At 39.8% G+C, this 27,915-nt stretch overlaps 1 protein-coding gene across 11 annotated transcripts in view; it reads left to right on the top strand.

Annotated features, from left to right (window-relative positions):
* Positions 1-27,915, top strand: part of LOC106086255 (cadherin-86C) — a 295,580-nt gene that overhangs the window by 212,882 nt on the left and 54,783 nt on the right. For 8 of the 11 annotated variants that reach the window (XM_059363859.1, XM_059363855.1, XM_059363851.1 and 5 more), the window contains 2 exons: positions 1,036-2,368; positions 2,425-2,573. In XM_059363859.1, the coding sequence (XP_059219842.1) occupies positions 1,036-2,368; positions 2,425-2,573 (1,482 nt within the window). The remainder of the gene's footprint in view (positions 1-1,035; positions 2,369-2,424; positions 2,574-27,915) is intronic. The other 3 variants (XM_059363853.1, XM_059363852.1, XM_059363861.1) reach the window with 1 other exon arrangement.

Raw genomic sequence — 27,915 nt, 5'->3', positions numbered from 1 at the left:
GTGAAATGATATTCAACCTTTTTTTGCTCAAAATGCAAGAGCTTGACTTGATGACATGTGGTTTCAACAAGACGGTGACACATGCCACATCGCAGGCGTAACAATGGACTTATAGAAAGGCGAGTTCGGTGAGATTTTATTTCACGTTCGGGGCCGCTCAATTGGCCGCCTAGATCGTGCAATTAATCGCCTTTAGACTTCTTTTTGTCGGGCTATGTTAAAGCTCATGTCTATAAAGACAAGCCTGCTTCAATTGACGCATTGGAAGAAATGTTGGAAAGAGTATCCCAAAATATGACTAAGCGGATGGACCATTTGACGCGCAGTCACTGTCAACATTTGCATGAAATTTCCAATACTATCACTTATATTGTCACATCCAATTCAGTACAAATTAATTTAATTCCAAAATGATTGAATTTTATGAAGTCTAAAATGCATGTTTTCCACAATCCACTTTTTTGTGTTTGTGTTTTTTTTTTTTTTTTTGTTTTTTTGACAAACCTTTTTTCTTCTAAGCACGCAATTTTTTTGTCCTCTTGAATTAAACCAGGAATGCCAAAATTTAAATTATGATTCCATTCTATGGTGTATGTGTACAAATATTCGGATAACATGAGTGAAAGAAAACAAAAATCGTCTTCCACATTGCAGAAACAGATATGTATATAACTTTTAAGTACAACATTTATTTCGTGCAACTAAAAATGTTTTAACATACAATATGTACATCTTTTTACCAATCACATGCCATATTCAATGTCAAAAATATTTAAAGCAAATAAAAACTTTTTAATTATTGTATTTATTTATGATTTATTAGTCAACACTTTCTTGTGTGGGATAATCGTGGGCAATTTTCATACTATCTTAAAAATTGAATTTGTGTTTTTTGAAGAATTCCTTTAAATTAAAAAATTTAGGTAAGATTTTGGGAATAATCGGGATTATTCAAAGACAGAATCTTTAAAACCTCCTAATTTTGTCTGCTTATATTTATAATTTAAATTAAAATTATTTATATTTGTTTAACAGCTACGTATCGAGGGTGGATGAAAATGCTCCACAAGGTACAGCCCTTACATTTGTCGATCCATATGTACCAAGAGTTTATGATGACGATACTGGCAAGAATGGTGTTTTTTCTTTGACGTTGTTGAATAATAATGGAACATTTGAGATATCGCCAAATGTGGCCGAGCGCAGCGCATCGTTCCTTATAAGGGTGCGAGACAACATCTTACTGGACTACGAAGAAAGACAAACAGTGGAATTTCAGATACTGGCACAAGAACTTGGACCTTCAACCAATCTCTCGGCAATCGTCAACGTAACTGTTTATATCAATGATGTTAACGACAATGCCCCAGTATTTTCACAACTAATGTACACAGTGGAGTTGCCAGAAAACATGACTGTGGGAACCAAAGTAGTCGAGGTTCAAGCAAATGATGCCGATACTGGTATGGGAGGCAGAGTGCGCTACACTGCAATACTTGGGTACCTAAATACTTCTCTGAACTTAGATGCAGAAACGGGTTTAATAACAGTATCAACAAATAATCATGGATTTGACAGAGAAGTTATGCCAGAGTATCACTTGTATGTAGAGGCGCGCGATAATGACGGAACCGGGAACAGAGCTCAAGTTCCGCTAGTCATTAAGTTAATTGATGTAAATGACGAAATTCCCATTTTTGAGAAAGACGTTTATGAGTTCATTCTGGCGCCAGATTTGAAAAGTTTTACTACTCCTGCATTTATTTGTGCAACAGACAAGGATGCCACTGCGCCCAATAATGAAATACGTTATGAGATTATTAACGGCAACTACGATAATAATTTTGCGCTGAATAAAGTTACAGGGGAAATAACTGTTAGAGAAAAAGTCATTTTTAAAACTAGTAAAGAATCAATTCAAAGACATCGTAGACAAGCGCCAACAACCCAATCTGAAGACCAGAATATATTTATACTGACAGCACGGGCTTACGATTTGGGCGTACCAATTCGCTCAAGTACTTCTACAATTCGTATATATCCACCGGAGAGTCGTTCACGATCTGTGACATTCGTTGTTCCCGGCCTAAACCCAGACAAGAGGAAAACTGAGGAAACCTTATCCACTATAACGGGCGGTAAAGTAGTCATCCACGAAATTCGTCCACTTAGGAAAGACGAGCGCGGAGCACAGAATACTCCAGCCTCCAGCAATACCGATATTGAAGATAGAAGTGTTGTCACAGCTACAGTCCTCTATGATATAGCATCGTTTGTTGATATTTCACAAATTCAACAACGGCTTTCCCAACAAAACAGCTCGTTTGCCATTATGACAGGCCGAGATATGAATACGAACCAGACGGACGTAAGTACAATCATTTCCAGCATTCTTAACTATTTAATATTGTATTTGAAAAAAAGGTTCTTACTCCATTGCAGACTTTATACAAAGCTGAAAATAAACTCCTGTTCTGGCTCTTAATTCTCTTGGCTACCTTAGTTGCACTGACAATACTTATTTTACTCCTTTGTTGCATATGTTCCTGGTGTCCACTTTATGGAGCTACAAGGTGAGACCAATTAAATTGACATTGTAGCACATACATACATATTTTATTTTTACAACAAATAGTTTCAAATATAGAGTAATGATGACATTTGGATCTACCTAACTTCAGACCGCCTTATTTTTCTTTTTCAAATAAATAAATTGACATAAGTCTGACATTCAGAATTGCCAGGATTGTAGAAAACTACATGTTTGGGGTCCTAAATGATTGGAAAGGTGGACGGACCACTTAGTGTGAAGGTAGCTCAATGAAATATCTTCAAATAAAGTATATAAAAGGTCACCCGAAATTTTTAAAAATCTACATACTGATACATTTTTAAAAGTTCTACATGCTGTTACATTTGGGTTGCATTAATTATTAGGGTCCCTTTAGTTTAATTTCCGTTATTTAAAAATTCAAATTGTGCTGGCTTTTCTTAAGCCATCACATAGTATATTTACAGTGTTGTTCTGTATTTTTTGTGCGAACTTCTCGCATCGAGAAACAAAAAATCTCATCGTTTCTCAATTTGTGGGCAAAAACTGTGTCTCGAAACACCTTAATCTGATATTGGAATATTCCAGTCAGCTGTCAAAAAATGAGAGAATACAATTAACGACTCAAAATTTCAAATATTTGATATTTCAATAAATAAAAGAGGCAATATTTAAGAAATACGCATAACATTTGTAAAGCATGCGCTTTCGTTAGCTCTATATGTGAATGAAAATTTGGATGTGGTGTATAGTAGTTAAATGTTTGTCTGTCGGTAGATGATTTCAAGCTAAAGGCTGGTTATTATATTGCTATCGTAACATTAAATTTGAAATTGCATTTTATGCAACTTTGCATGTTAGATTGATTAACAGGTATTCTCCAAGTGGTTTAATTTTTAAAAACTGTTGTGTTAGTTAGCGAATTATGTTGTTATTCTTGCTGCCACATTGCATGTAGCGATCCTGATCAAACTCCTTACGCTCGTTCCGGTTCATAGGACCGATCACTGCTGGAACGTAATGGCCTTTGGTTATTAAAGGACGCCAAAAAAAAACTCGCCTTGTCATATCGAGCATCATAGGCACTCTGTATTAAGCAAGAGCTCACTGGGACTGACTCTCGAAACCGCTGATTGTCCGAGACTGCAGTTGCATCAAATCCGTATACGAAGCATCCCACTATCCGCTAAATAGGTGGTAATAAGTTGCAGTTCAAAATTATTAATAAATTGGACGGAATCTAATTTTAATCTATGGCAATATTAAAGTTTAGGACAAACATTATCAAAAGTTGTTATATTGTAGTTAACGACGAAAGTAACGGACTTGACAAAATTGCTGAATTGTAAATTGCCTTTTCTTTATAAGTTCTTTATAAAAAGTATTTTGCAGAACACAAACCGAGCTTTTTATTTGTGAGTAAAACCGATAGTTCAAATACAAATGTATTTTTCACATCAAAAAGTATCAGCAACAGTTCAATGGGATAAAACTTTTTTGTTTGAAATCTGTATGCTTCTGTTTCATTTTACATGTTCCATGCGAGTTAATTGTTAACTTGAGAATTACAGACCAGGGGATAGTATTCTCCAATATTTCTTTGCCTACCACCTGTAAGTTTGAATGCTCAATGCTCACGTGTTCGCCCGTCAGGTAAAACTGTCATTCGATTACAAGACATGCCAAATGAGCTGTCACATTCTGTACTCATAAGACTTATATTATGTGCGCCGAATACGAATAAAGCACGCTCTAATTGGCATGTATTCTCATGTGTATTGTTCTTTTTTATAGACATGTATGTTTCTTTCAGAGTTACTGTTACATATGACATGTCTTATCGTCTAATGGCATAGGATGTCTTATCGTCATAAGCTGCTCATATGAGCAGAGATCGGTTATGGAGAAAATACTAGATATCAAAATTGCCGGAAATGCAATTCTGCAGCTTATAATGAAAATCGTTTACATAAATTTTTTGACAAAAAATAGTTTGTGCTTAAGCTGGAGTTACATGCCACGCACAGCACATGTATGCATACTTAAGCAATAAAACGCCAACGAGCGTTCTTTGAGTTAAGTTACATACCATGCGCATTTTGCTGCCTACGAATTTCTTAAAATCAGTTTATTTATCCCAACGTTAGTTTCAATGGAAATTGTCAATAATATTGTTAAATATGATTATAATAAAAGATTTTTTCTAATTCACGGACTAAAAAACAATATTTTAATAGTAAACACATCCAAATCATAAGTTTTGCACCCTAAGACACTTCAAAGTTAAGAGTTGGTTAACTTGAGCATTGTGAAAATGTGAGTTGGGTGGCGCTGTTCTATCGATTCCTTCATGGTGTGTGCTCCTTCATGGTGTAAGTCCTCTGATTCCTGACTAGAGGCTGTTTGTCAGAAAGACGAAACTTTCATACTTGAATAAACTTAAACTTAAAAACCCTAATTTTTTCTTTCTTTTTTTTTTGTAAAAAGGACATATTGTAGATGCGTTTTAAATGGGATTCAAGCTAGATATAATTGGTTTCAATTCAAAATTGGAAATGTTCTCAAATGCCATAGCCCAGGTACCTTATTTGGATTTAAACTCATGCTAAATTTTGCACATAACAATATATGTAGCAAATTTACTAAAAAATGCCGATTTTGAAACCATATTTGCCCAAATAAGGTATTTTGGTGATTTTCGTAAAAGAATTCGGTAGAATTTATTTTTAATAAGGACACTTTTGTCTGCGAAACTCAGAACAAAATATTGAGATAACTCCTTTTGCTTTTTTCTTAGAATTTTTTCCACAGTGCGTAGTTTAGTTGACAATTCATTAGGTTAGGTTGAAAAGAGGGTGCAGATATTAATCCGCCCATGCCACTATGGACATACACCTAAGCAAGTAATCGGCTCGTTGTGCGCTCTAAAAACTATAAAGTAACCTCTAAAAAGAAAATGTTAAGTTACGACTTCCGTGCTACTTACAAAATCCTTAATTGTTCTCAATACCACTCCCCTAAGTTGGTTCATGTCTGATATTGTATCTCCACCTAAGTACCGGCATCTGTTGGACGCGAAAGCCGGGCAATGACAAAGGAAATGCTTCAACGTCTCATCATCTTCCCCGCATGCCCTACACATGCGTTATGATAACAATAGCTATACTGATCTCCTTCTTGCTTCCTTTCAGTAATAGCCTCGTCTTTTCATGATTTGTATTCCCCCCTAGGATTTTCGCAGTGCTACCGACCGTTTCGCTGTTCCACAATGTTGCATGCGCATTCGTCGCCCACTCCTTTAAATCGGTCTGCGTCGAACCGAAAGGCTTCGGGTTAACCTAGTTTATTGACGGCAGTCCTCTGGCTTTCACCGCCATATCGTCTGCCCTTTAATTTCCCCTTACTCCGTTATGACCCGGCACCCAAACGATGCGTTCTTAGGCTTTAATCTCCTTTCACTGCAAGACTGTTCGTGACCTTACCGTCCTGGTTGTTATTGCCCTTATGGCAATTTTACTGTCGGTAAAGATGTTCACACTCGACGTCCTCGCGTTAGCACCACACCACTTCACGCATTCCATGATCGCCCGGATCTCCGTCTGCAGGATCGTATTATGGTCAGGCAGTCTAAAACAGATCTCAGTCCCTGGGTTCTCAATGTAAACCCCCCAGGCCCAGTCTGCCCTCTAGCTTTGATCCAACCGTGTAACATGATCTTCCAGTTGGCAATACTACGGATCCGTCAATCCAAGACTGTGCCGATGGCAGCAGTGCCTCAGGTGTCCGATCGGAAACCTCTTCCCTACCTTCCAGGTTTCCTATCGTCGCCCCGATCGTACCGTGATGGTATGAGCTGCTCCCATCCTCCATCCATTCTCCCATCGCCTTAAGTCTCACAGCCGCTGTGGCTGCCTCACACTTAATTTGTATGTCAATGTGTCGGATATCTAGAATGGTCTCCAGTGCCCTAGTGGGCGTGGTCCTCATCGCTCCGCCTATGCCAAGACAACATGTTCTCTGAACCTATTGCATGGTCCTTATGTTGCACTTTTCTCCATAGCAGTCCACCAAACTACTGAGGCGTAAGTAAGTATTGGTCTAATCACGCTCCTGTAGAGCCAGTGGACTATCCTAGGATTCAGGCCCCATTTCGAGCCTTTTCAGTACGCTCCTGAATGTGACACTTCCAATTCAGTTTCATGTACAAGATCACACCTAAGTATTTGACCTTGTTAGATATCGAAATCGTCTTATTGAGGAAACGTGGTGCGTTAAATTGGCCAATCTTCGTCTTCCTCGTGAACAGGCATATTTCAGTCTTCTCTGGGTTAACATTGAGACCTCTGGGTCTAGCCCAGACAAATGCAAGACCCTTTCGGCCCTTCTGCATAGCTCGTTCGGATCCTTACCTCTTAGAAATATTATAACATCGTCGCGTAGCAGACGGGTTCAAATGCCTGCTCAGTCAGCATTCGTAATAGGTCATTTATGGTAATCACCCATAGGAGTGGCGATAAAATGCCCCCTGTAGCTTGCCCTGTGCCACTTTCCCCCTTATAATAATGCCATGGGACACACAATTTATCCACCTGTTCCTTAGCATATGGTTTATCCAGTCTCTAAGGACCGGGTCCACTCGGTACTGTTCTAAGGATTGGATCAGTGTGTGGGTCCGCATATTGTTAAAAGCCCCCTCGATGTCAATGCATACCGCCAGTGTGTACGTTTTGGCATTGAAGGATTCTTCTATCTTATGCACAACTTCGTGCAGGGCAGTCTCCACCGACCTTCCCTTGACGTAGGTATGCTGTTTGTATTTGAGCAGTTCGCTGGATGTCATACTCTTTATCATGGTGTCCACAATACGTTTCATGGTTTTGAGTAGAAAGGATGTAAGGCTTATAAGTCTGTAGGCCTTTAGTGTCGCATAACTTGCCTTGCTGGGCTTGGGTATAAACACCAACCTTGCCTCCTGCCAGGCTTTCGGAGTATATGAAGTCCTATGCACGCTGTGAAAATTTTGGCCAGACGAGGCGCCAGATAGTCTGCCTCTTTCTGTAGTAACGCCGGAAAACTTCCATCAGGTCCGGGTAACTTAAATGGTTTGAAGCTTCTGAAGGATTCCTTCACCAAAAATTCAGTAATTATAAACCTTCGATCAACGTCATTTTTGCAAGATTCGGGTGTCTCCGTGAGTTCTTATGTATCATCTGGAAATGGGTTTTCATTGAAAGCCGCAACATGTCTTCCGTTGTTTCTTTTCTCACTCCCATGTAGTCTACTAAAGTTTCAGTTTGGACATGGGTTTTTGATAGAAACTTTTTTATCTTGGCGGTGTCATTAAAGCTTCCAGGAGGCACGTTTTACCACTCTTGTAATCTTATTGTATTCCATCGTGTGTAATACACATCCTTGCACAGCAGATAAAGAAAATGGAGAAAGTTGGGAACCCCAACTTTGAGATAGTCAGTAACTTTATCTACCTCGGCACCGCCGTAACCGAAACGAATGACACCAGTTTTGAGATAAAGCGAAGAATAATACTGACAAACAGATGCTACTTTGGACTAAGTAAGCAGTTTAGAAACAAGGCCACCTCTCAACAGACGAAGACTACACTTTACTAGACACTGACACTACCCGTGCTGTTAGAGTTGGAGTATTTGATAGAAAGATTCTTCGTAAAATATATGGACCAGTTTGCGTTAACGGAGAATATAGGCGACGTATGAACCACGAGCTGTATGACGACGATAGCATAGTTACACGCATCAAAATACAATGGCTGCGTTGGCTAGGTCATGTTGTCAGAATAGATGAAGAAGCTCCAGCAAAGATATCTTTTGAAGGCAAACACGGTGGTACACGCAAACCGGGAAGACCAAAAGCCCGATGGAAAGATCAAGTTGTGGGAGACACCTCGAAACTTGGTGTCAGAGATTTTAGAATGAGCGCAGAAGATCGAGGCGCTTGGAACGCTATTCTATGTTCGGCTAGTGGAACAAATATTCTGTCATAGCCATTAATAGTAAAAGTAAAGTAAGTAATACACATCACAATATACTTCCGATTTTTTACAAAGTGCTCTGTTAAAAAGTCTGCGGACCTCCTTCCCAATATTGCGAATCTCCCCGTTCATCCAGGGTTTTTCTTGGGCTGATTTGCTTTTTCGAAGAGGACAACTATCTTCGAAGGACCCCACCAGCGTAGTCGCTATCCTGTTGACATCTTCGTCAATGTCTTCTATGCTTGGACAATCTAAATTATCTTGCCCAAGTTTTCTTCTGAGTAGCCTTCCGAATTTTGTCCAGTTGGTTTTCAACTTATTCCGAAAGCTTATCGGATTCGGCGCTGGCTTTGCTATTCTAAACCTAATGTAGCGATGGTCAGAGAAAGAATGTTCCATGGAGATCCTCCAATCCTGAACCTCATCGATTAGGTTTTCCGAACATACCGTCACATCTAATACCTTCTCTCTAATCCTAGTAACAAAGGTAGCGGTGTTGCCAATATTAAGTGTTATTAGGTCGTTAGTATTCAAGAACTCTGCCAGGGCTTGGCCCCGCTTATTAATGTTGGTACTACCCCACCAAATGTGGTAAGAGTTCGCATCGCACCTCGGAGGTGTCGGAGAGTCGAAAGGCAGATTAAATGATGCCAGGTATGCTCCACCGTCTCCCTGTCTCACCACTGTTGCATCCGACGTTGACAACTCCGGGGGAAATATATAATTAAAATTTTTATGACAAATAACGCAGGTCCTCGGCCGAGTACCAGTGTTAGCATAGAATAATTGGTAGTTGATATGGTTCAGTCCAGAAACTTTGTTCCGGGTCGTCCATGGCTGATTTTCTCCATCAGAGCGTGTGTAGCAGTCTCGCTCCGATGGAGGTTTATCTGGATTACCTCAATCATTGGTCCTCCAGTAAATGGGCATACTGGGAGTCGGCGATGATCTCATCGTCTGCTCCCTGTTCTTTTGACTGCATTGACTTTCCTGTCACTGCACTGCCTGATGTCATCGTTTTAGGTTCTTTGCCTAGTCTAGTCTTCCGACTTTTTATAAAGTCGGTAATGGTTCCATCGTCGGATCCCTGTTCGTTAAGCTTTATTGGGTTTCCATTCCCTGTACTGTCTGATATTTCAATACTAAGATCTTTGCCTATCTTAACCTTCCAAATCTTAAGTAAATGGGCTTCTTGGGAGTAGGTGATGGTACCATTATCGGCTCCCTGTTTGTTGGGTTGCATTGAGACTCCTGTCGCTGCGCTGCCTAATGTTTCAATATTAGGATCTTTACCTATCCCTGTATTCCGAATCTTTAAGTCTGTGATGGGTCTGTCGTCGGGTTCCTGTTTGTTAGGCTGTGTTGGGTCTCTCACCACTGCACTGCCTGATATTTTAGTATTAGGATCATTGCTTCCCCTAGTCTTTCCAATATTGAGAAATGTCGTGATTGTTTCTTTTTCGGCCGCCTGTTTGTTGGGCGGCGTTGAGTCACCTGCCACTGCACGGCCTGATGTCGCAGAACGAAAATTTCTGTCTATCTAGTCTTCCCAATCTTGAAAAAGTAAGTTTTGCTTCCGTAGTGCGCCATGCCTTTAGTCTTAGTCATACTTGTCACGGAAACTTTATCTATGCCAACCACAAAGAGAATTCCTTCCTCCTTCTCCTCCCTGTGGAAGACCTCCCACTTCACTGCGACCAAACCTTCGTTTTGCTTGCCGAAGAAACCCAACATGCGTTCCGTCGCAAATTTACTGCCCCATCCCTTGATGAAGACCGTAGCCCTTGTGAGCTGGGGGTTATTCATCTTTCTCATCAGGTCGAGCTTTGCGCCCTCCCAGGGAGCGTGGATACTTCTGACGAGCTGTTTGACGGTATCAATACATTCCCCCGACGCAAAACGCAGCGTAAAGATATCCCCTCTAAACTCGCAGCTCATCATTTGTATGGGTGGACCCTTTACAGAGTTCCACACACGTTCAAAAATCCGATCGTTAACCAGACCTGGGACCGATGATCTGGTGGAATCCTAATGGATGCATAGCTGCATAAGTCAGCTCATCTCTGTTGTGCTTCCTTGCCACTCTGGCGTAAGAGCCTTCCGTGATGGCTGTGCCCTCCTTTTGGAAGTCACAGTCCTCCATGAAGACTCAGGGGCCGTGTGCGCTTCCTTCGTTCCTGTTCCAACTTTGTCTACCTCCGCAGGACACTGTCTAGAATCTCCATTGCGGGTTGGCTGGCTTGGTTTTCCCAGAGTACTTAAAAGCGGGGAGCTCTTTTTCTTCTTCAGTATTTTAGCAGTGTTATGCTCTTCGGGAGATCTGAATCTTTTTCAAGCTTCCGTAGAAGTGCTTGGAATGTCAGTTCTATCCCTTCCAGCATTCTGCACTTTTGCCCGTTTACGCTGCCGGTACATACTCCTCTGCCTCCTTCGTCGTGCACGGGATCACTTTCTCGGTCTGCTTGTGAGCTTAGCAAATCCATCGCTCGATTCTGCTGTCATCCCGATGACCTCATCTCGCGATTCGGCTGCGATGACTGTTCCATTGACACAGTCGCTGTCTGAATCCGAGTCAGAAACACCACCTTTACTTAAAGGGTGGGGACGAACTGTGCATTATCCGTCTCTTCCTCATTAATTAGACTGACGACTAGTTGTGCGCTTGAAGCATTACTCTCGACTACATGTGCCAAGGCACCCACACCTATAGGAGGAGAGGACAACATGCTGCGGTCTGACGCCACCAACGTAGATGTTGAGTCTTTGGAGTCCATTTCTAGCCTACTCCAAAACGCTTTAAAATTTTTTCGTAATAGGTAGTACCTATTCCGAGATGCAGAAATATATTTATTTTTTCTTTGAGAAGCGAAATAAAAATACGTCGGCTTCACTCAACGGCTACTAATGGATTCTATTCGTTAACGAAAACAGGTGATTTTAATTATGTCGATAATCCATAAAAGTGGATACTGCAAACCACATTCGTTAAGATTAAAGAGCTTAGAGAATTCCTGCGAATTCTCGAAATATCGATAAGGCAGCAAGAGCTATTAAAGGCAATGGCACGGGTAAATCTTATTTAAAAACGCGTGTTTTTAATGTGACAGTAAACAGCAGTTAATGCGATATAAAGTGCTAAGAGGGTTGCCTTTCTATTCGAGCGCTATTTGTGCTGTTTACAGTAACTCAAAAGATTAATTTCGCCCAAAAAATGGAATTAAATCGTAAACATTTTCGTGCGATTATTTTTTATAACTTTCGACGTGGATAAACTCAACAACAGTGCATCGATGAACTTAATTAAATTTTTGGCGATGAAGCTCCATCAAGGACCAGTGTTTATCGATGGTATGGTGAATTCAACTGAGGTCGTAGTTCACTCTAAAACGAATTTCGTGAAGGTCGTTCAAACTTAGTTGTTGTTCTAAAAATCATTGATGCGCACAGCTTGAGACAACCTTGTCACTCGCTTAAAAAAGGCTCGTGCCGATTGGTCTAACGAAATGCTCCAAAAATACGAAACAACTGCATTTTTGAGCACCCAAAGCATCGATTTGTTGAGTCATCCACCGTATGTCCTGACTTATTTTTATTAGGAGCTGCAGCGGCTGGCAAGGAAAGCAAAACAGTCATGAAATAAGCTACTAATAGGGTGTGGTGGGAACTCTCACCACATTTCGCGGGGCAGTACCAACACGGGGCAAAACCCTGGCAGAGTTCTTGAATACTAACGGCTAGGTTCAAGATTGGAGCGTCTCCATGGAACACTCTTTCTCTGACCATCGCTAAATAAGGTTTAGAATAGCACAGCCAGCGCCGGATCCGATAAGCTTCCGGAATAAGTTGAAAACCATCTGGACAAAATTCGGAAGTCTACTCAGAAAAAGACTTGCACAAAATAATTTAGATTGTTCAAGCATGGAAGACATTGACTTAAATTTCAACAGGATTACGACTGCACTCCCGGGGTCCTTCGAAGATAGTTGTCCCCTTCAAAAAAGGAAATCAGCCCAAGAAAAAACCCTGGATGATCGGGGAGATTCGAAATGTTGGGAAAGAGGTCCGCAGAATTTTTACAGAGGAATGTGGAATGTGTATTACACACGATTACCAGAGGAGCAAAACACGTCTCATGGAAACGTTTCTCCTTACAGGTCGATAGCGTTAATGTCGTCACCAAGATAAAAAAGTTTCTCTCAAAAACCCATGTCCAAACTAAAACTTTAGTAGACGATATAGAAGTGCGAGCAAAAACAACGGAGGAAATGTTGAGGCTTTTGATGAAAACCCGACGACGGGACTCACAGAGACGCCGGAATCTTGGAAAAATGATTTTGATCGAAGGTTTATAATTACGGAATTTGGGGGGAAGGAAATTTTGAGGAGCTTCAAACCATTTAAGTCACACGGACCTAATGGAATATTTCCGGCGTTACTACAGAAGGGGACAGACGACTTGGCGCCACACCTGGCCAATATTTTTTCAGCGTGCTTGGGACTAGCATATACTTCGAAATCCTGGCAGGAGGCAAGGGTGGTATTTATACCCAAGCCCGGTAAGGCAAGTTATTGCCACACCAAAGGCCTACAGACCTATAAGCCTTACGTCCTCTCTACTTAAAACCATGGAACATATTGTGGACACTATAATAAAGAGTGGGACAACCAGCGAACTTTTAAAATGCAAACAGAATGTCCATGTCAAGGGAACGTCGGTGGAGACTGCCCAGCACGAGGTTATTCACAAAATAGAAAAATGTTGAAGGGCCGAAAGGGTCTTGCATATGGCATATGACTGAGATAGACCCAGAGGTCTTAATGTTAAACCAGAGAAGACTGAAATATGCCTGTTCACGCGGAAGACGAAGCTAAGCCAATTTTACGCACCACGTTTCCTCAACGAAATGATTTCGATATCAGACAAGGTGAAACACTTAGGAGAGATCTCCGATAGGAAACTTAATTGGAAGTGTAAAATTCAGCAGCGTACTGAGAAGGCTCACAGATGTTGGGCACTATGTAGACGGGCCGTAGGCTCGAAATAGGGCCTGAGTCCAAGGATAGTTCACTGGCTCTACAGTAGCGTGATTAGACAAATACTTACTTACGCCTCAGTAGTTTGGTGGACTGATAGGAGAAAAAGTGCAACATAAGGACCATACAACAGGTTCAGAGAACTTATTGTCTTGGCATAGACGGAGCGCTGACGAACACGCCCACTACAGTACTGGCAACTATTCTAAATATCCGACCCATTGACATACAGATTAAGTGTGAGGCAGTCACTGCGGCTATGAGACTTCAGGCGATAGGAGAATGGATTGAGAATGGCAACAGCTCATACCATCGCGGTATAATTGAGACGACGATAGGAAACCTGGAAGGAAGGGAAGAGGTTTCCGATCGGATACCTGAGATGAACCTTGAAGTCGAGTGCCAGGCACTGCTGCCATCGATACAGTCTTGGATTGACGGAAGCCTAGTATTGCCAACTGGAAGATCATATTACACGGATTGATCAAAGCTAGAGGACAGAGTGGGCCTGGAGGTTTACATTGAGAACCCAGGGACTGCGATTTGGTTTAGACTGCCTGACCATAATACTGTCCTGCAAGCGGCGATCACGGAATGCGTGAGGGGGTGTGGTGCTAATGCGAGGACGTCGAGTGTGAACATCTTTACGGACAGTAAAATTGCCATAAGAGCTATAACAACCTGAATGGTAAGGTTGCGAACAGTCTTGCAGTGTAAGAAGAAGATTAACGCCTTCTCTGCGAATGGAACAATCCGCATCGTTTGGGTGCCGGCCCATAACGAAGTAAGGCTAAATGAATGGACAGAGGATTTGGCGGTGAAGGCCAGAGGACTGCCGTCAAAAACCATCGCTCACCCGAAGCCTTTCATTTCGACGCAGTCCGAGTTAAGAGCGTGGGCTACGAACGCACTGTGGAACAGCGTTACATGATGAAAACCCTATGGTGAGATGCAGATCGTGAGAAGACGAGACTAAACTGGAAGCAAGTAAGCAGATCGTCAGTATAGCTTTTTGTACCATAACGGGGTATATAGGACTACGAACTCATGAAAATCGTTGCGGCAAGTAATAGCATATTTAGGGCATGCGGGGAAGACGATGAGACGTTGCAACGTGTTGGAGCATGTACTTTGTCATTGCCCGGCTTTTGCTTCTAACAGATACCAGCACTTAGGTGGGGACACAATACCAGACATGAACCAACTTAGGGGCGTGGCATGGAAAACAATTAAGGATTTTGTAAGTAGCACGGAATTCCTAGCATAGATTTTCTTTTTCGAGGTTACCTTTTAGTTTTTAGAGCGCACAGCAAACCGATTACTGGCTTAGGTGTATGTCTATAGTGGCATGGGGTAGATTAATATCCGCACCCTCTTTTTAACCTAACCTATCCTATCGTAATTGAAAACTACCTATGTCTTAATTAATTGAAAGAAAAACAAAGTCTACAGTAAACACGAAAAAATATAAAAAATACGAAATGTATATGATTCGGCCGGGCCGAGTCTTATAACCATTCTCCATGGATCGCATATGTCAAGTTCTTTGCAAGGTTTCTTTTAAATGGTAGACACTTAAAAGGGATAATAGGAAGTTAAACGATAGATGGACGGGAAATGGGTTAATATGGTATAAACTGATCCAGCCCATATTTAGCAAAGACGTTGAAGATCATAATAAAAGTCGTTGTACACAATTTCAGCCCGCTCAAATTCTTGGCGGATATAGTTCTAATGTATAGTTATATTAATGAGGTTGATCGGAGGCTTATCCTTACGGAACGTTTGTTAAAGGAAACCTTGAGGAGTTCCTAACTATTTAAGTCACCCGGACTTGATGGAATATATCCATCGCTATTAGAAAAGGAGGAAAACTATTTGGCGCCCCATCTGGCCAATATTCTTACAGTTTGCCTAGAATTTGCATATACTTCGAAAGCCTGGTAGGAGACAAGGGTGACATTTATACGCAATCCTGGCAAGGCAAATTATGCGACACCAAGGGCCTACAGACCTATAAGCCTTACGTCCTTTCTACTCAAAACCATGGAACGTATTGTGGACACCATGATAAAGAGTAGGCGACCAGCGCACTGTTTAAATACAAACAGCATGTCTATGTAAAGGTAAGAATTTTCCAACGCCAAGACATACAAATTGATATTGAGGGGGCTTTTAACAATATGCTGACCGACACACTGATCCAATCCTTAGAAAACTGTATTGTAAGTGTCACATTCAAGAGCTTACTGAAAAGGCTCACAGATGTTGGGCACTATTTAGTTGAGCAATTTTGACTCGACTCCGGCTTTCTAAGTCAATATGCTTTTTCAACAACAAAAAAATAATTTTCCCAATATTTTATGACCATTTAGCGAGGAACAGTGTATATTAACGACTTTGACACATAGATAAAAATAATTTTGAAAAACAACAACTTTTATCGCAACAACAATTAAATTTGTTAATTTTCCTGCAGCAACTTATTTTGAACCTCTACAACGAGTCATAAGCAAAATAAAAAACCATTATATCCAACCACACATGTGTTTTATGCATAAAACCGTCACCTACACCTACTGTCAAAAGTAGTAGGCTTATGCCACGTCAACATTGACTCTTTTTGCTTATGTCGTTTTGAAAAACATTTCAACCGTCCACACTAGTTGAGGTGTTTTGTAAATTGCACCTTTTCACACTCCAACATAAGTGTCACGATTCAGTATTTTTAAGATTTATTTTTTCTAACTTTTTCTCTAAAATTTTGTTGATTTTATAATTTTTTTTGGAAAACAATACAACTTCCAACAGATGATCAAAATCATATGTGGTACGGAAGAAGTATAATTCACCACAGAAAGAATGTCTGCCATTACACAAAAATAAATGCATTGGAAGAAGTACAGCTAATAAGCAGGGTTGTCGAGCTTGGTTAATGTGGTAATTGTATCATATATGCGTTTTCGCAATTAAATACGATTCAAATACAACATACCAACGCACGACCCTTGAAGCCATCACACCTAATATGGTTGAAAAGTCTTCTAACCAAAGACGAAACGCGTCCCTTAGTGGTTGGTGTGTGTTGCTATCTTTGGCTTTCCTTTTCCATTTGCATCTCCGATCATTGAGCTCGTCTCGAAAGAGAAACAAACAAGAATTGTAAAATTTAATGATCTCGCCCTAACAGGCAAAAAACTTGAAAAATAAAATATTAGATTTTAATATTTTGACATTATTCAGGGCTGTGTATATTTAGCTAAATGTAAGCATTAATTTGCGCTCACATGCTTCGAATGACTCGTTTTTGTGGCAAACAAGTTTTTATGTCCTTATAAATTGCAAAGGAAAAACGAGTCGTTTCGCAGCATTGTAAAAGGAAAACGAGTCGTTTTCTCAAAACAGCTTTGGTGTAAACAGTATAAGTATTATCACCATTAATTGATCTTTTTAAATATAGAAACCAACAAGACTCTAAAACGGTTTCCAGAAATCTTACTCCTAAAAATTTTGAGAAAATTATCTATTACATTTTGTGAGCTATAAACACATTCCCATTTTCGACAAGACCCTATTAGATGGGAAATTTGTTTTTAACTAGCTTCATTCGCCCACTTTATGCTTATCCAAATTTCATTAGGATACCTATTTCCAACTCGAGCTAGAATTTTTCTAAGACTGTTGTATGCTTGGATATATTTCTACCCATTCGTTGTTAATGGATTATGTCAGTCTACCCATGACATAATTACCAGGTAGTGTACCGCAAACAGCTGAGTACAAATTTTTCTCGCGAAGTGCACTAGCTGTCAATGAGTTTTGGTTGTGTGCGTGTATTATAGTTAAGAACCACAACACACACAAACAACGATAAATGGCGCGAACTAGTTACATACATAAAATCAGAGTTGCATTTATCATTGATTTTGACAGATAGTGCACTCAATATTTTGTTGTTGGGCAAGTGCTACTACCTGTAAATGAATATATCTTGAGTCTACCCATTTTCGTACGTTCGTTCAACAGACGCCGAAGTCACGTAGCGTTCGCACGTATGAGGCTATCCGCATGCATTTTTTCATAGACATTTCTTATTGATGTAGGTCGATGGCTGCTGCAAATGGGTCATTTGGTCCAAATTGATTCTAGTTTATAATTCAAAAAAAAAAAAATCTACGTTTCAGAGAGTTGACTTTTAAACTTTTCAAAAATTGGACTTATTCAAAAATGTCTGCAAGTTCTTAATATTTTGATACCCTACACCACTACTACGGTACAAGGAAGAGAGATGGACCTATTACCATGCATACTGATTGAAACTTTGACTGACTTTTAAACTTTTCGAAAATTGGACTTATTCAAAAATGTCTGCAAGTTCTTAATATTTTGATACCCTACACCACTACTACGGCACAAGGACGAGAGATGTACCTATTACCATGCATACTGATCGAATTCCTTTCTGATTCGATTTAGCTATGTCCATACTGTCGTTTTGTTTTTAAATTAGAAGAAATCGGTTCAGATTTAGATATAGCTCCCATACATGCATATGTTTGTCCGCTTTGGACTAATACTGCTATTTCATAGAATTTCATAGAAATCGGCTCAGATTTAGACACACCCCCATGTTTATCTGTTGGTCGATTTCATTTCTAGAGCCTTTGCAAGAACATTTGTCAACGGATCTTATCAAAATTTTACACAACTATTTCCGCTATGACTTCTAAAATATTTCAGATTTTAGTCTAAATTCTACATAGCGACAAGATTTAAATAAAAAATTTTCCAAAACAAAATTTCAATTTCAAGTGGTGAAATTGTTTGCATCGTTAAGAAAACTTTGGGCGAAATTGGAATCAAGCACACATACTTACCAGAAAATATTTTAAAAACAAGTAAAAGTGTGCTAAGTTCGGCCGGGCCGAATCTTATATACCCTCCACCATGGCTCGCATTTGTCGAATTCTTTTCCCGGCATCTCTTCTTAGGCAAACAAGGATATAAGAAAAGATTTGCTCTGCTATTAGAGCGATATCAACATATGGTTCGGTTTGGACCACAATTAAATTATATGTTGGAGACCTGTGTAAAATGTCAGCCAATTCGAATAAGAATTGCGCCCTTTGGGGGATCAAGAAGTAAAATAGAAAGATCGATTTATATTGGTGCTGTATCAGGCTATAGACCGACCGTCTACAAAATTTCAGGCAAATCGGATAATAATTGCGACCACTAGAGGCTCAAGGAGTCAAGATCCCACATCGGTTTATATGGCAGCTATATCAGTTTCTGAACCGATTTGAACCTTATTTGACACAGAACCGATTTGAACCGTACTTGGCACACTTGTTGGATATCATAACAAAACACGCCGTGCAAAATTTCATTCCAAGCTATATCAAAACATGGTACACTATTAAGAAGTATTTGTACAAAATTTTAAGCGGCTAGCTTTGCTCCTTCGAAAGTTAGCGTGCTTTCGACAGACAGACGGACGGACATGGCTAGATCGACATAATATGTCACTACGATCAAGAATATATATGGGGTCTCAGACGAATATTTCGAGTAGTTACAAACAGAATGACGAAATTAGTATACCCCTATCCTATGGTGGAGGGTATAATAGTAAAAAATACAAACGCAAATAGACACATATAAACTCATACCTGTGTATATAAGAGGAGAAAACTGGAAAAATGAATTCAAAGATGTAACGGAAATTCTATTAAATGCAACTGAATCCCGTCTAATTTTGGCAGGGGATATAAATGTTTGAATTAGAAATTTGCAAAAAAATTTAAGTAAATGTTTGGAAACTGAGTTTTTAGCTGGAACTAAAACTAGAAGGTCAAAAGATGTGGTCATAAACTCAAAGGGGAAAACAATTTATGGAATTTTGTGAGGACAAACGCCTAGTTCTTCTAAATGGAAATACGAATAGATATAAATGGAAATTTTATCTACTTAAGCGCTGTTGGAAGCTCGGTGAATGACATTGCGGCGGTTTCATATGATGCTTTATGGTGAGAAGATTCGAGCTAGAAGAAAAAATATGGTCAGATCATTTGCCCCAAAGCATAAAATTGCACCGAAATTGCAATGGAAAGAGGAGAATAATAATAATTATCTCCAAAGATCAAGTAATGACCTTATCGAAGCCAAAAATAATGCAGGGATAGAAAATTTTAACGATCTGGTGAAAATTATACAAAAGTCCTGCACAATGACAAGCAAACCCAAGTAAAAACTATAAAACGAGCTGGTACAACGCCAATGTGAAAAGGCGAGGGCAGATAAATTCAGATAAACCAACAACCAAGAAGACAAGTCAAAATACTTAAATGCAGTTAAGTCGTGTAAGTACATATATAAAAATAGAGAGAAATAACACATGAGGGGGTTAGAGATGCAACTCAGCAATACATCCGATTCCAAACTATGGTGGAAACTAGCAGAGCAAATAAGAGGACAAGGGTTACAAATGGGTACACATATAAATGCACAAGATTTTGGAACATACTTCAGTGAGCTTTTAAACCAACCACAGATTGCCAGTTATGTCCAATATGCGGTGTGCTATCGAACGGATGCAGGGCTAGATGACGACATCAGTGTAGCAGAAATTTAGTGCGTCTTGAACGAGGCTAAAAACAACAAAGCACCCGGAATGGACGGAGTGTCGTATGAATTTATCAAGCAGGCTTCTAATGGATTTTGGTCGTAAATGTCAAAAGTATATGCCACAATATTTAGAACTGGAAATTTAGACAGTAATATCGCAGAACAGTAATATTTCCCACACACAAAAAAGGGAGATTTGGAGAACCCAAGGAATTGTAGAGGAATATCCTTCATAAATACGATGTCAAACGTGTTCATGGGAATCATAAAAGACAGAACTAAGTGGGTAAAGGATAACATCGTTCTTAATGAATATCAAACGGGATTTAGGCCGAGCCTTTTCTCTGTAGACAATATTTACAATTTGATACCAATTGTTAAGTTCGCAGCAAAGAAAATGGTCTACGCATTTTTTGTGGGTTTTCTGCGGCCTTCGACATGATCTCAAGATATTGAATGATATACAATCTACATACGCTGGGATTGTCAACAAAAATTGTAAATATATTTGACAAGGTATAATATCAAAATACAACATCGAGGGTGTGGCTGCTCCACTGAGGTGTCTGACCATTTCTATTTTCTATACATACACAGGTGTAAATCAAGGATGTCTTTTGTCTCCTTTATTATTTTTAAATTATATTTTAATGATCTTCGTGAGTGGTTGGAAGGAGGTCTTATGAAAAATTTTCAGAGTGATTGTAGATCAATGCAATCTTATACAGCACAAGTATGGTGATTTGACTATTTCGAGGAGGTTGACTAACTACAATGACATTTTTAAAAACGGTTATGGAAACTACCGAAAATTATACCGAACTGCGTACTCTCTTTAGAAACGGATATTTCAGACAAACATCTAATCTAATAAAACTGCAAATTTCCAATATTATACTTAATTTTCGCAAATGAAATGATATAAATGCTAAAAAATAGCGTAGGAAAACTCCTACGCTGATGACACCGTAATTCTTGTGGAAGACAAAAATCTTAAGGAAGCCGAGTAAATTATGCAGAATGAGCTCGATATTCTCAGCAAATGGTGTCATGATAACGGCCTAATAATTAACGCCAACAAAACAAAAGTGATGCACATCAGGTCTAGACACTTACCAAAATCCAATTTAAAAATTATCTTTCATAATTTTGATTGTCTTCATCGATCCTGAATTTTCGGAACTGATCAGACCCTAAACGACCAATCTGAAACAACCATAGAGTTTGTTGAAACATATAAATATGTAGGTGTAAATTTAGACCAAAATTTTAAATGGAAAGCACACATAGAACAGCTAACAAATAAATGTTTGCTCTGTATCACCTTAGTAATTCCTCTCCGTACTTTGTTCTAAAGCAGGCATATATCTATCTATATATATATATATATATATATATATATATATATATATATATATATATATATATATATAATGCATATAGTGGTAAAATTTCTAAATAAAAATTAAACGAATACCTAAACCAACCAACAAAATTGAAACAATAACACAGCACTCACATCAAGCAACGACATTTATCCCTTAAAGTACTAAACATTGATGAACTTTACAACACTATAATAGCTCATGAATTTTTCAACAACACACGGAGCAAGACATCTGGATAATACGAAGTTCCTAAATTTCGCAACGATTATGTTAAATATTCTCTGGCAGTTATGTTAAGTTAGGTTTAAGTGGCAGTCTGCCATCAGACTCACATAGACGTTTTCGTCCATTGCGATACCACAGGAACAGAAGAAGGAAGATACTTTCTAGTTCCTACCGTCGAACTGGGTCGCTTAAAAAAGCCTAATAACTTGCGAGTATCCACATCCGCTTAATCAGGCGGGTTCTCAAAGAAATGAGAACCTAAAGTGGAACTCCTTCTAACTGCCAGTGCGAGACACACACACAGAAAATGTTCTGTAGTCTCTTCTTCTTCTATATCGTCACAGCTTCTTCAAAAGCCGTTGCTGGCAACCTTCAGTTTGTTAGCATATTTTCCGATTAAACAATGACCTGTCATGACGGACACAATGACTGAGACGTCTGTTCTAGCCAGTGACAGCCAAGCGGTAGACCTCTTGAAGTCTAGATTAAGCCACATAGTTTTGGAATGCTTACAGCCCTCCCTTTGTTACCATTCATTCGTTGTCCTTCGGGCATGGTCCTGAAAACTTAGCTACATATCGCTAGAGGCATACCCACAGATTTCAGTTTCCCTGGAATGTGTAAGGTAGTTTCAAGTCTCGCAAGCTCGTCTAATTTACAATTCCCTGGGATATCTCTGTGGCCCGGGATTTAACGGCTGCCTGGCTGTCTGAGAAGATATTTATGCCAATCCATAATGTATGTTAGTCATTCCACCACTTCCTTAATTCCTCGGGTAGACTTTTTGATATGACCAGTTCTAGATCTTTAAAGAACACCCCAAAACCTACCTGGTCGTCTAGTTTGGAGTCATCCGTACAGAAGTCTATGTAATTAATGTAACCGCAATTGCCATGCATACCAACATAAGCGACCACTTTTACACCTTTTTCTTCCAGAGACAATAATATATTATTAATGGCTATATTCCAAAGTAGAGGAGACAGTACCTCGACGTGTTCCTCTACTGACCCATCTTTTTAGATTCCTGCCGTAATGCATCTCTTAGTAAGTAAGCTATTTATAAACTTTCTTACGGTAGAGTTGATGTCTAGAAACACCTTCAATGTCAAGAAATGCTACCATTGTATACTGCTTGACAGCGAGAGAACCCTCTATGTAGCCGACTAGGTCGTGAAGGGCTGCTTCATTGCATTTGCTTTTACTATATGCATGCTGCTGCCGCGACAGGCGATCTCCAGGGATCTTTGCCCTATGATATGTTTCTATCAACCTCTCAAGAGTCTTCACCATAAAGGATGACAGGCTAATAGATCGAAAATCTTTCGCCTTCGTATGGTAGGGTTTTCCTGCTTTCGGAATGAAAATGACCTTCGTGTCCCTCCATCCCACAGATATATATGACATGTTGATACAAGCAGAGTATATCTCCCTAAGCCAGGGAACCAGTCTATCAGACACAGCTTGTAACTCAAGCGGTTATACATCATAAGGGCCTGGCGACTTAAAGGAGTCGAATCTTCTTACCGCCCAAAGGATTTTCGGCTCACGCACAATTTCCCTAATAGCCTCCGACGCATGCATACCAGTGACAACCTCTTCTAGCGCCACGTTGTCCGTTGGAGAATTTCCTGGGAAATGTGTATCAACGAGTAGTTCTAGTGTTTCCTCACTAGACATTGTCCATGCATATTCTGACTTCTGAAAAGGAGGAAAGAATCTCCCTTAGTTTAGAGGCCTCAGATGTATCCTCCACGGAGCTGCAGAATTCTACTCAGTATTTGTTTTGAGCCTTTCTCAGCTCGCCCTTATAGTGTTTAGCACTTGCTTGCGAAACTCAAGCCCACCGCTTCTATAGACCTTCAGTTAAAATTGTTGAATCCGCAGAATACAACCCCTTCAGACTTGTTGAGGTCTGCGACAGCCGGAGTTTAGTACGAATACTGCATATCTCCCGTTACCATCAGCCTCATCCAATCTACCAATCTTCCAGTGGTTGGTTGAAAGATTAGGATAACTTTCCCTTAGTCTTCCAAGAATCGATTGAGGATCTGAGGGAATCCTTGGTATCTAAGCACGCGCCATTGGTCGAGAAGGAATATCTTCCATTTTGACTAAGTCTAGTGCTGCACCTGGCCAGATCCCACCGATCTTTTTCAGCGCACAACGATACATTTCAATTGATCGTACTTGCCATTGCTGTTAGGAGTCATAGAAAAACATAACCTCAAAATCGAGTAATAGTTGCGCCCTCCAGAGGGAGATCGGTTCATATGGCAGCTTTATCAAGTTATCAACCGATTTAGACCATACTTTAAACAGTTGTTGGAAGTGATACCAAAACACCACGCGCAAAATTTCAGAATTAAGCCCTCTAGAAGCTCAAGAAATCAAGACCCAAGATCGGGTTATATGGCAGCTATATCAAAAAGTGGACTGATTCGGCCCATTTACAATCCCAATCGACCTACACTAATAAGAAGTATTTGTGCAAAATTGCAAGCGCCTAGCTTCACACCTTCGAAAGATAGCGTGCTTTCGACAAATGGACGGACGGTCGGACATGACTAGATCGACGTAAAATGTCATAACGATCAAGAATATATATACTTTATGGGGTGTCAAATGCATATTTCAGGGTGTTGCAAACGGAATGACGAAATTAGTATAGGGTATAAAAATGTTATGGTATTGCCATATCTTGCGTTTTTTCTTGTATTTTTTAAACCAATGGAACAACATCACGAACACCGCAACGGAACTAGCGTGCGAGCCTTTATAAATCAATGTGATGTTAATAGCAAGGCGACTGTAAGGAGATCGTGGTTTCGGATTTTTCATTGATTTCAAAAATGTTACAATTTTATTCCGAAAATATCTAGGGACTTCTTCGCGAGCTCTGATTTGTTGTTGGGGTACTACTGCCACCGTACTATTATTTTGGTGCTGGTAGTCAGTTACTCAAAAAAAAAAACTTATTAGACTGATATCATGTTGTATTTCTTATTTGTTGATGAGAGTTTTGCACTGGTCCCTCTGGTCAGCCGTCGTATTCCCACATTTCCGCTTTGATGATATCTCTCTTTTTAGAAGGTAATGACGTTCGATGAGCACTTTTCTGATTTGAGTTGATAACAGGTGCGGGAGACGGGAGGATTAATAAATTGTCGATAACCCAGGTTCTGGCTTCTAATGGCGGTTAATATTTGGTTGGGGGAGCAACCCTTTTCGGAGCAGCAACTTTGCGAAGTTTTGTCATCCTTACTTTACTTTAATTGGCTATGACAGAATATTTCTTCCACTAGCCGAACTTAGAATAGCGTTCCAAGCGCCTCGATCTTCTGCGCTCATTCTAAAATCTCTGACACCAAGTTTCGAGGTGTCTCCCACAACTTGATCTTTCCATCGGGCTTTTGGTCTTCCCGGTTTGCGTGTACCACCGTGTTTGCCTTCAAAAGACTTCTTTGCTGGAGCTTCTTCATCCATTCTGACAACATGACCTAGCCAACGCAGCCGTTGTATTTTGATGCGTGTAACTATGCTATCGTCGTCATACAGCTCATACAGCTCGTGGTTCATACGTCGTCTATATTCTCCGTTAACGCAAACTGGTCCATATATTTTACGAAGAATCTTTCTCTCAAATACTCCAAGCACTGTCTCATCTGCTTTCACAAGTACCCATGCTTCAGAACCATATAACAGCACGGGTAGTATCAGTGTCTTGTAAAGTGTAGTCTTCGTCTGTCGAGAGGTGGCCTTGTTTCTAAACTGCTTACTTAATCCAAAGTAGCATCTGTTTGCCAGTATTATTCTTCGCTTTATCTCAAAACTGGTGTCATTGGTTTCGGTTACGGCGGTGCCGAGGTAGATAAAGTTACTGACTATCTCAAAGTTGTGGTTCCCAACTTTCTCCATGTTCTTTATCTGCTCGGTTGTACAAGGCTTTTTGGGAGTGGAGACCATCCATTTCGTCTTATCTCCATTTACTGCCAGACCCATTTTCACAGACTCTCTTTCGATTCTTTCAAAGGCTGCAGTTACTACTTCCGGTGACCGACCTATGATATCGATATAGTCGGCATAGGCAAGTTTTGTCATCTCTGATATCAATATGCTTTGCACTGATCATTTGCTCATTGACTCAGTGTTCTGTAGGGCCATATACCACTGTTCTCTCTCTCTCTCTCTCTTCTCGTTTGCTTTTGTGTTCTTTTTGTTAGCATTTCGCTGCTGGCAATGATATTTATTTCGGTATTTTTTCCCATTTTGGGGACTGGGGAAGGTAGAGATCGCATTTATTGTCCGATTGTCATGAAATTTTGCACACGTCACTTCTTTGGCCAAAGGACAAACGCTATCGATTTTGAACAAAATCGGTTCAGATTTAGATATAGCTCCCTTATATATGTTTCAACCGTTATGGCCATTTAAGCCTGTGGAAGCCACAATTTTCGTCCGATCTTAACAAGATTTAGCTCAACTTGTGTTATTTGGCGTGACAATACGTGTGCATAATTTCATAAAATTCGGTTTAGATTTAGATATTGCTCCCAGAATAGAAGCCGATCTTTACAATATTTTACATGAGACGTTTTACTTTACCTCCCAATACGTGCGCAAAATTTCATTGAAATTAGTTCGGATTTAAATATAGCTCCCATATATATATTTTATCCGATATTGACTTTTAAGGTAGTAGAAGCACCATTTTTGTTAGATCTCTACAATACTGGGCGTGAGATGTTCTTTTTGACGTCCCAGTGTGTGTACAAACGTATATATCTATTATCCATATTTATCTCTTATCTGATATTGCCTTTTAAGGCCGAAGAAATCCATTATTTTTGTCCTATCATAAGAAAATCTTACAAGGTATGCACATTAAAGTCTGCCTAGATTTGGAGATAAGTTCTATATATTTTGCAAATTTTACCCATGAACATTCCACTAAGGAACAGGGACGAACTTCTCACATATCAATGAGTGCAGTCCGATTCAAGTTTTTAAGCTCAATGATAAGGGGCCTCCTTTTTATAGCCGAGTCCGAACGGCGTGCCGCAGTGCGACCTCTCTTTGGAGAGATGTTTTACATGGCGTAGTACCTCACAAATGTTGCCAGCATTAGGAGAGGAAAGCCACCGCTGAAAATTTTTTCTGGTGGTCTGGCTAGGATTCGAACCCAGGAGTTTAGCGTCATAGGCGGGCATGCTAACCTTTGCGCTACGGTGGCCTTCAAATTTCTATTAAAAGTATTATATAGTCGGCTCCGCCCGACTTTTCCAAATTCTCCAAATTTTGTCTGAATACTTTCTACAGAAGAGGATCAGTTGGAATGGCAAATGCGCCACATCCGAACTGATCTTCCTATTGGACTTCTTCAGCCCATAGGAGACGTAATCTTATCCGATTTAGCTAAATTTGTGCACAAATACTTCTGTTATGACTTCAAACGCATAAAAACCGATCTCTAGATTTGACTTGTTAAGAACCTACGAAAGAGCTTGAATTAGCTTTTAATTTCAGCTTAAAAATATATTAGAGCAAAGAACATAACAATGGCCATACCTGGTGTGAGGTACATAAGATTTATTTCCAATACAAATGCTGATTTTGGTGTATTTGCCCAAATTAAAATCAATTTCTGTGCAAAGAAATGGTATGAAATACAATATCCGCCCTAACGATCGGCAAATCTAATTTCAAGAAATCAAATATTTCTGCTGGGAAGAAGGTTTTCGCCGATTATACTGCACAACGTAGAAATCTTAATTTCTGACACCGATCGTTTAGACACGACTTATGCCATCGACCTGGTGGCTTTTGCGTCTTGGTCATTTAAGTTGTTAGACTCAGACCTCTGAAAACAAATAGTGACGTATCGACAAAATAACTTGAAGCCGTTGTTATGACGTCGAAAGCAATAATGTGTATGTAGAAAAAGTTTGTTCTGTTATAAGAATTATTTAAATTAAATTAAGAAAATTTGTTTCTACTAAAAAAAGACAAAAAGTAAATACGGTGCTTGATTGCTTTCGTAAAACCAACATAAAGAAGTATGTGGTGCCCAAGGCAATAAGCCC

This window comes from Stomoxys calcitrans, chromosome 2 (genome assembly GCF_963082655.1).
Source record: "Stomoxys calcitrans chromosome 2, idStoCalc2.1, whole genome shotgun sequence".
Lineage (NCBI taxonomy): Eukaryota > Metazoa > Arthropoda > Insecta > Diptera > Muscidae > Stomoxys > Stomoxys calcitrans.
The sequence above is the reverse complement of the archived record's forward strand: the minus strand, read 5'-3'. Positions and strand labels throughout refer to the sequence as shown.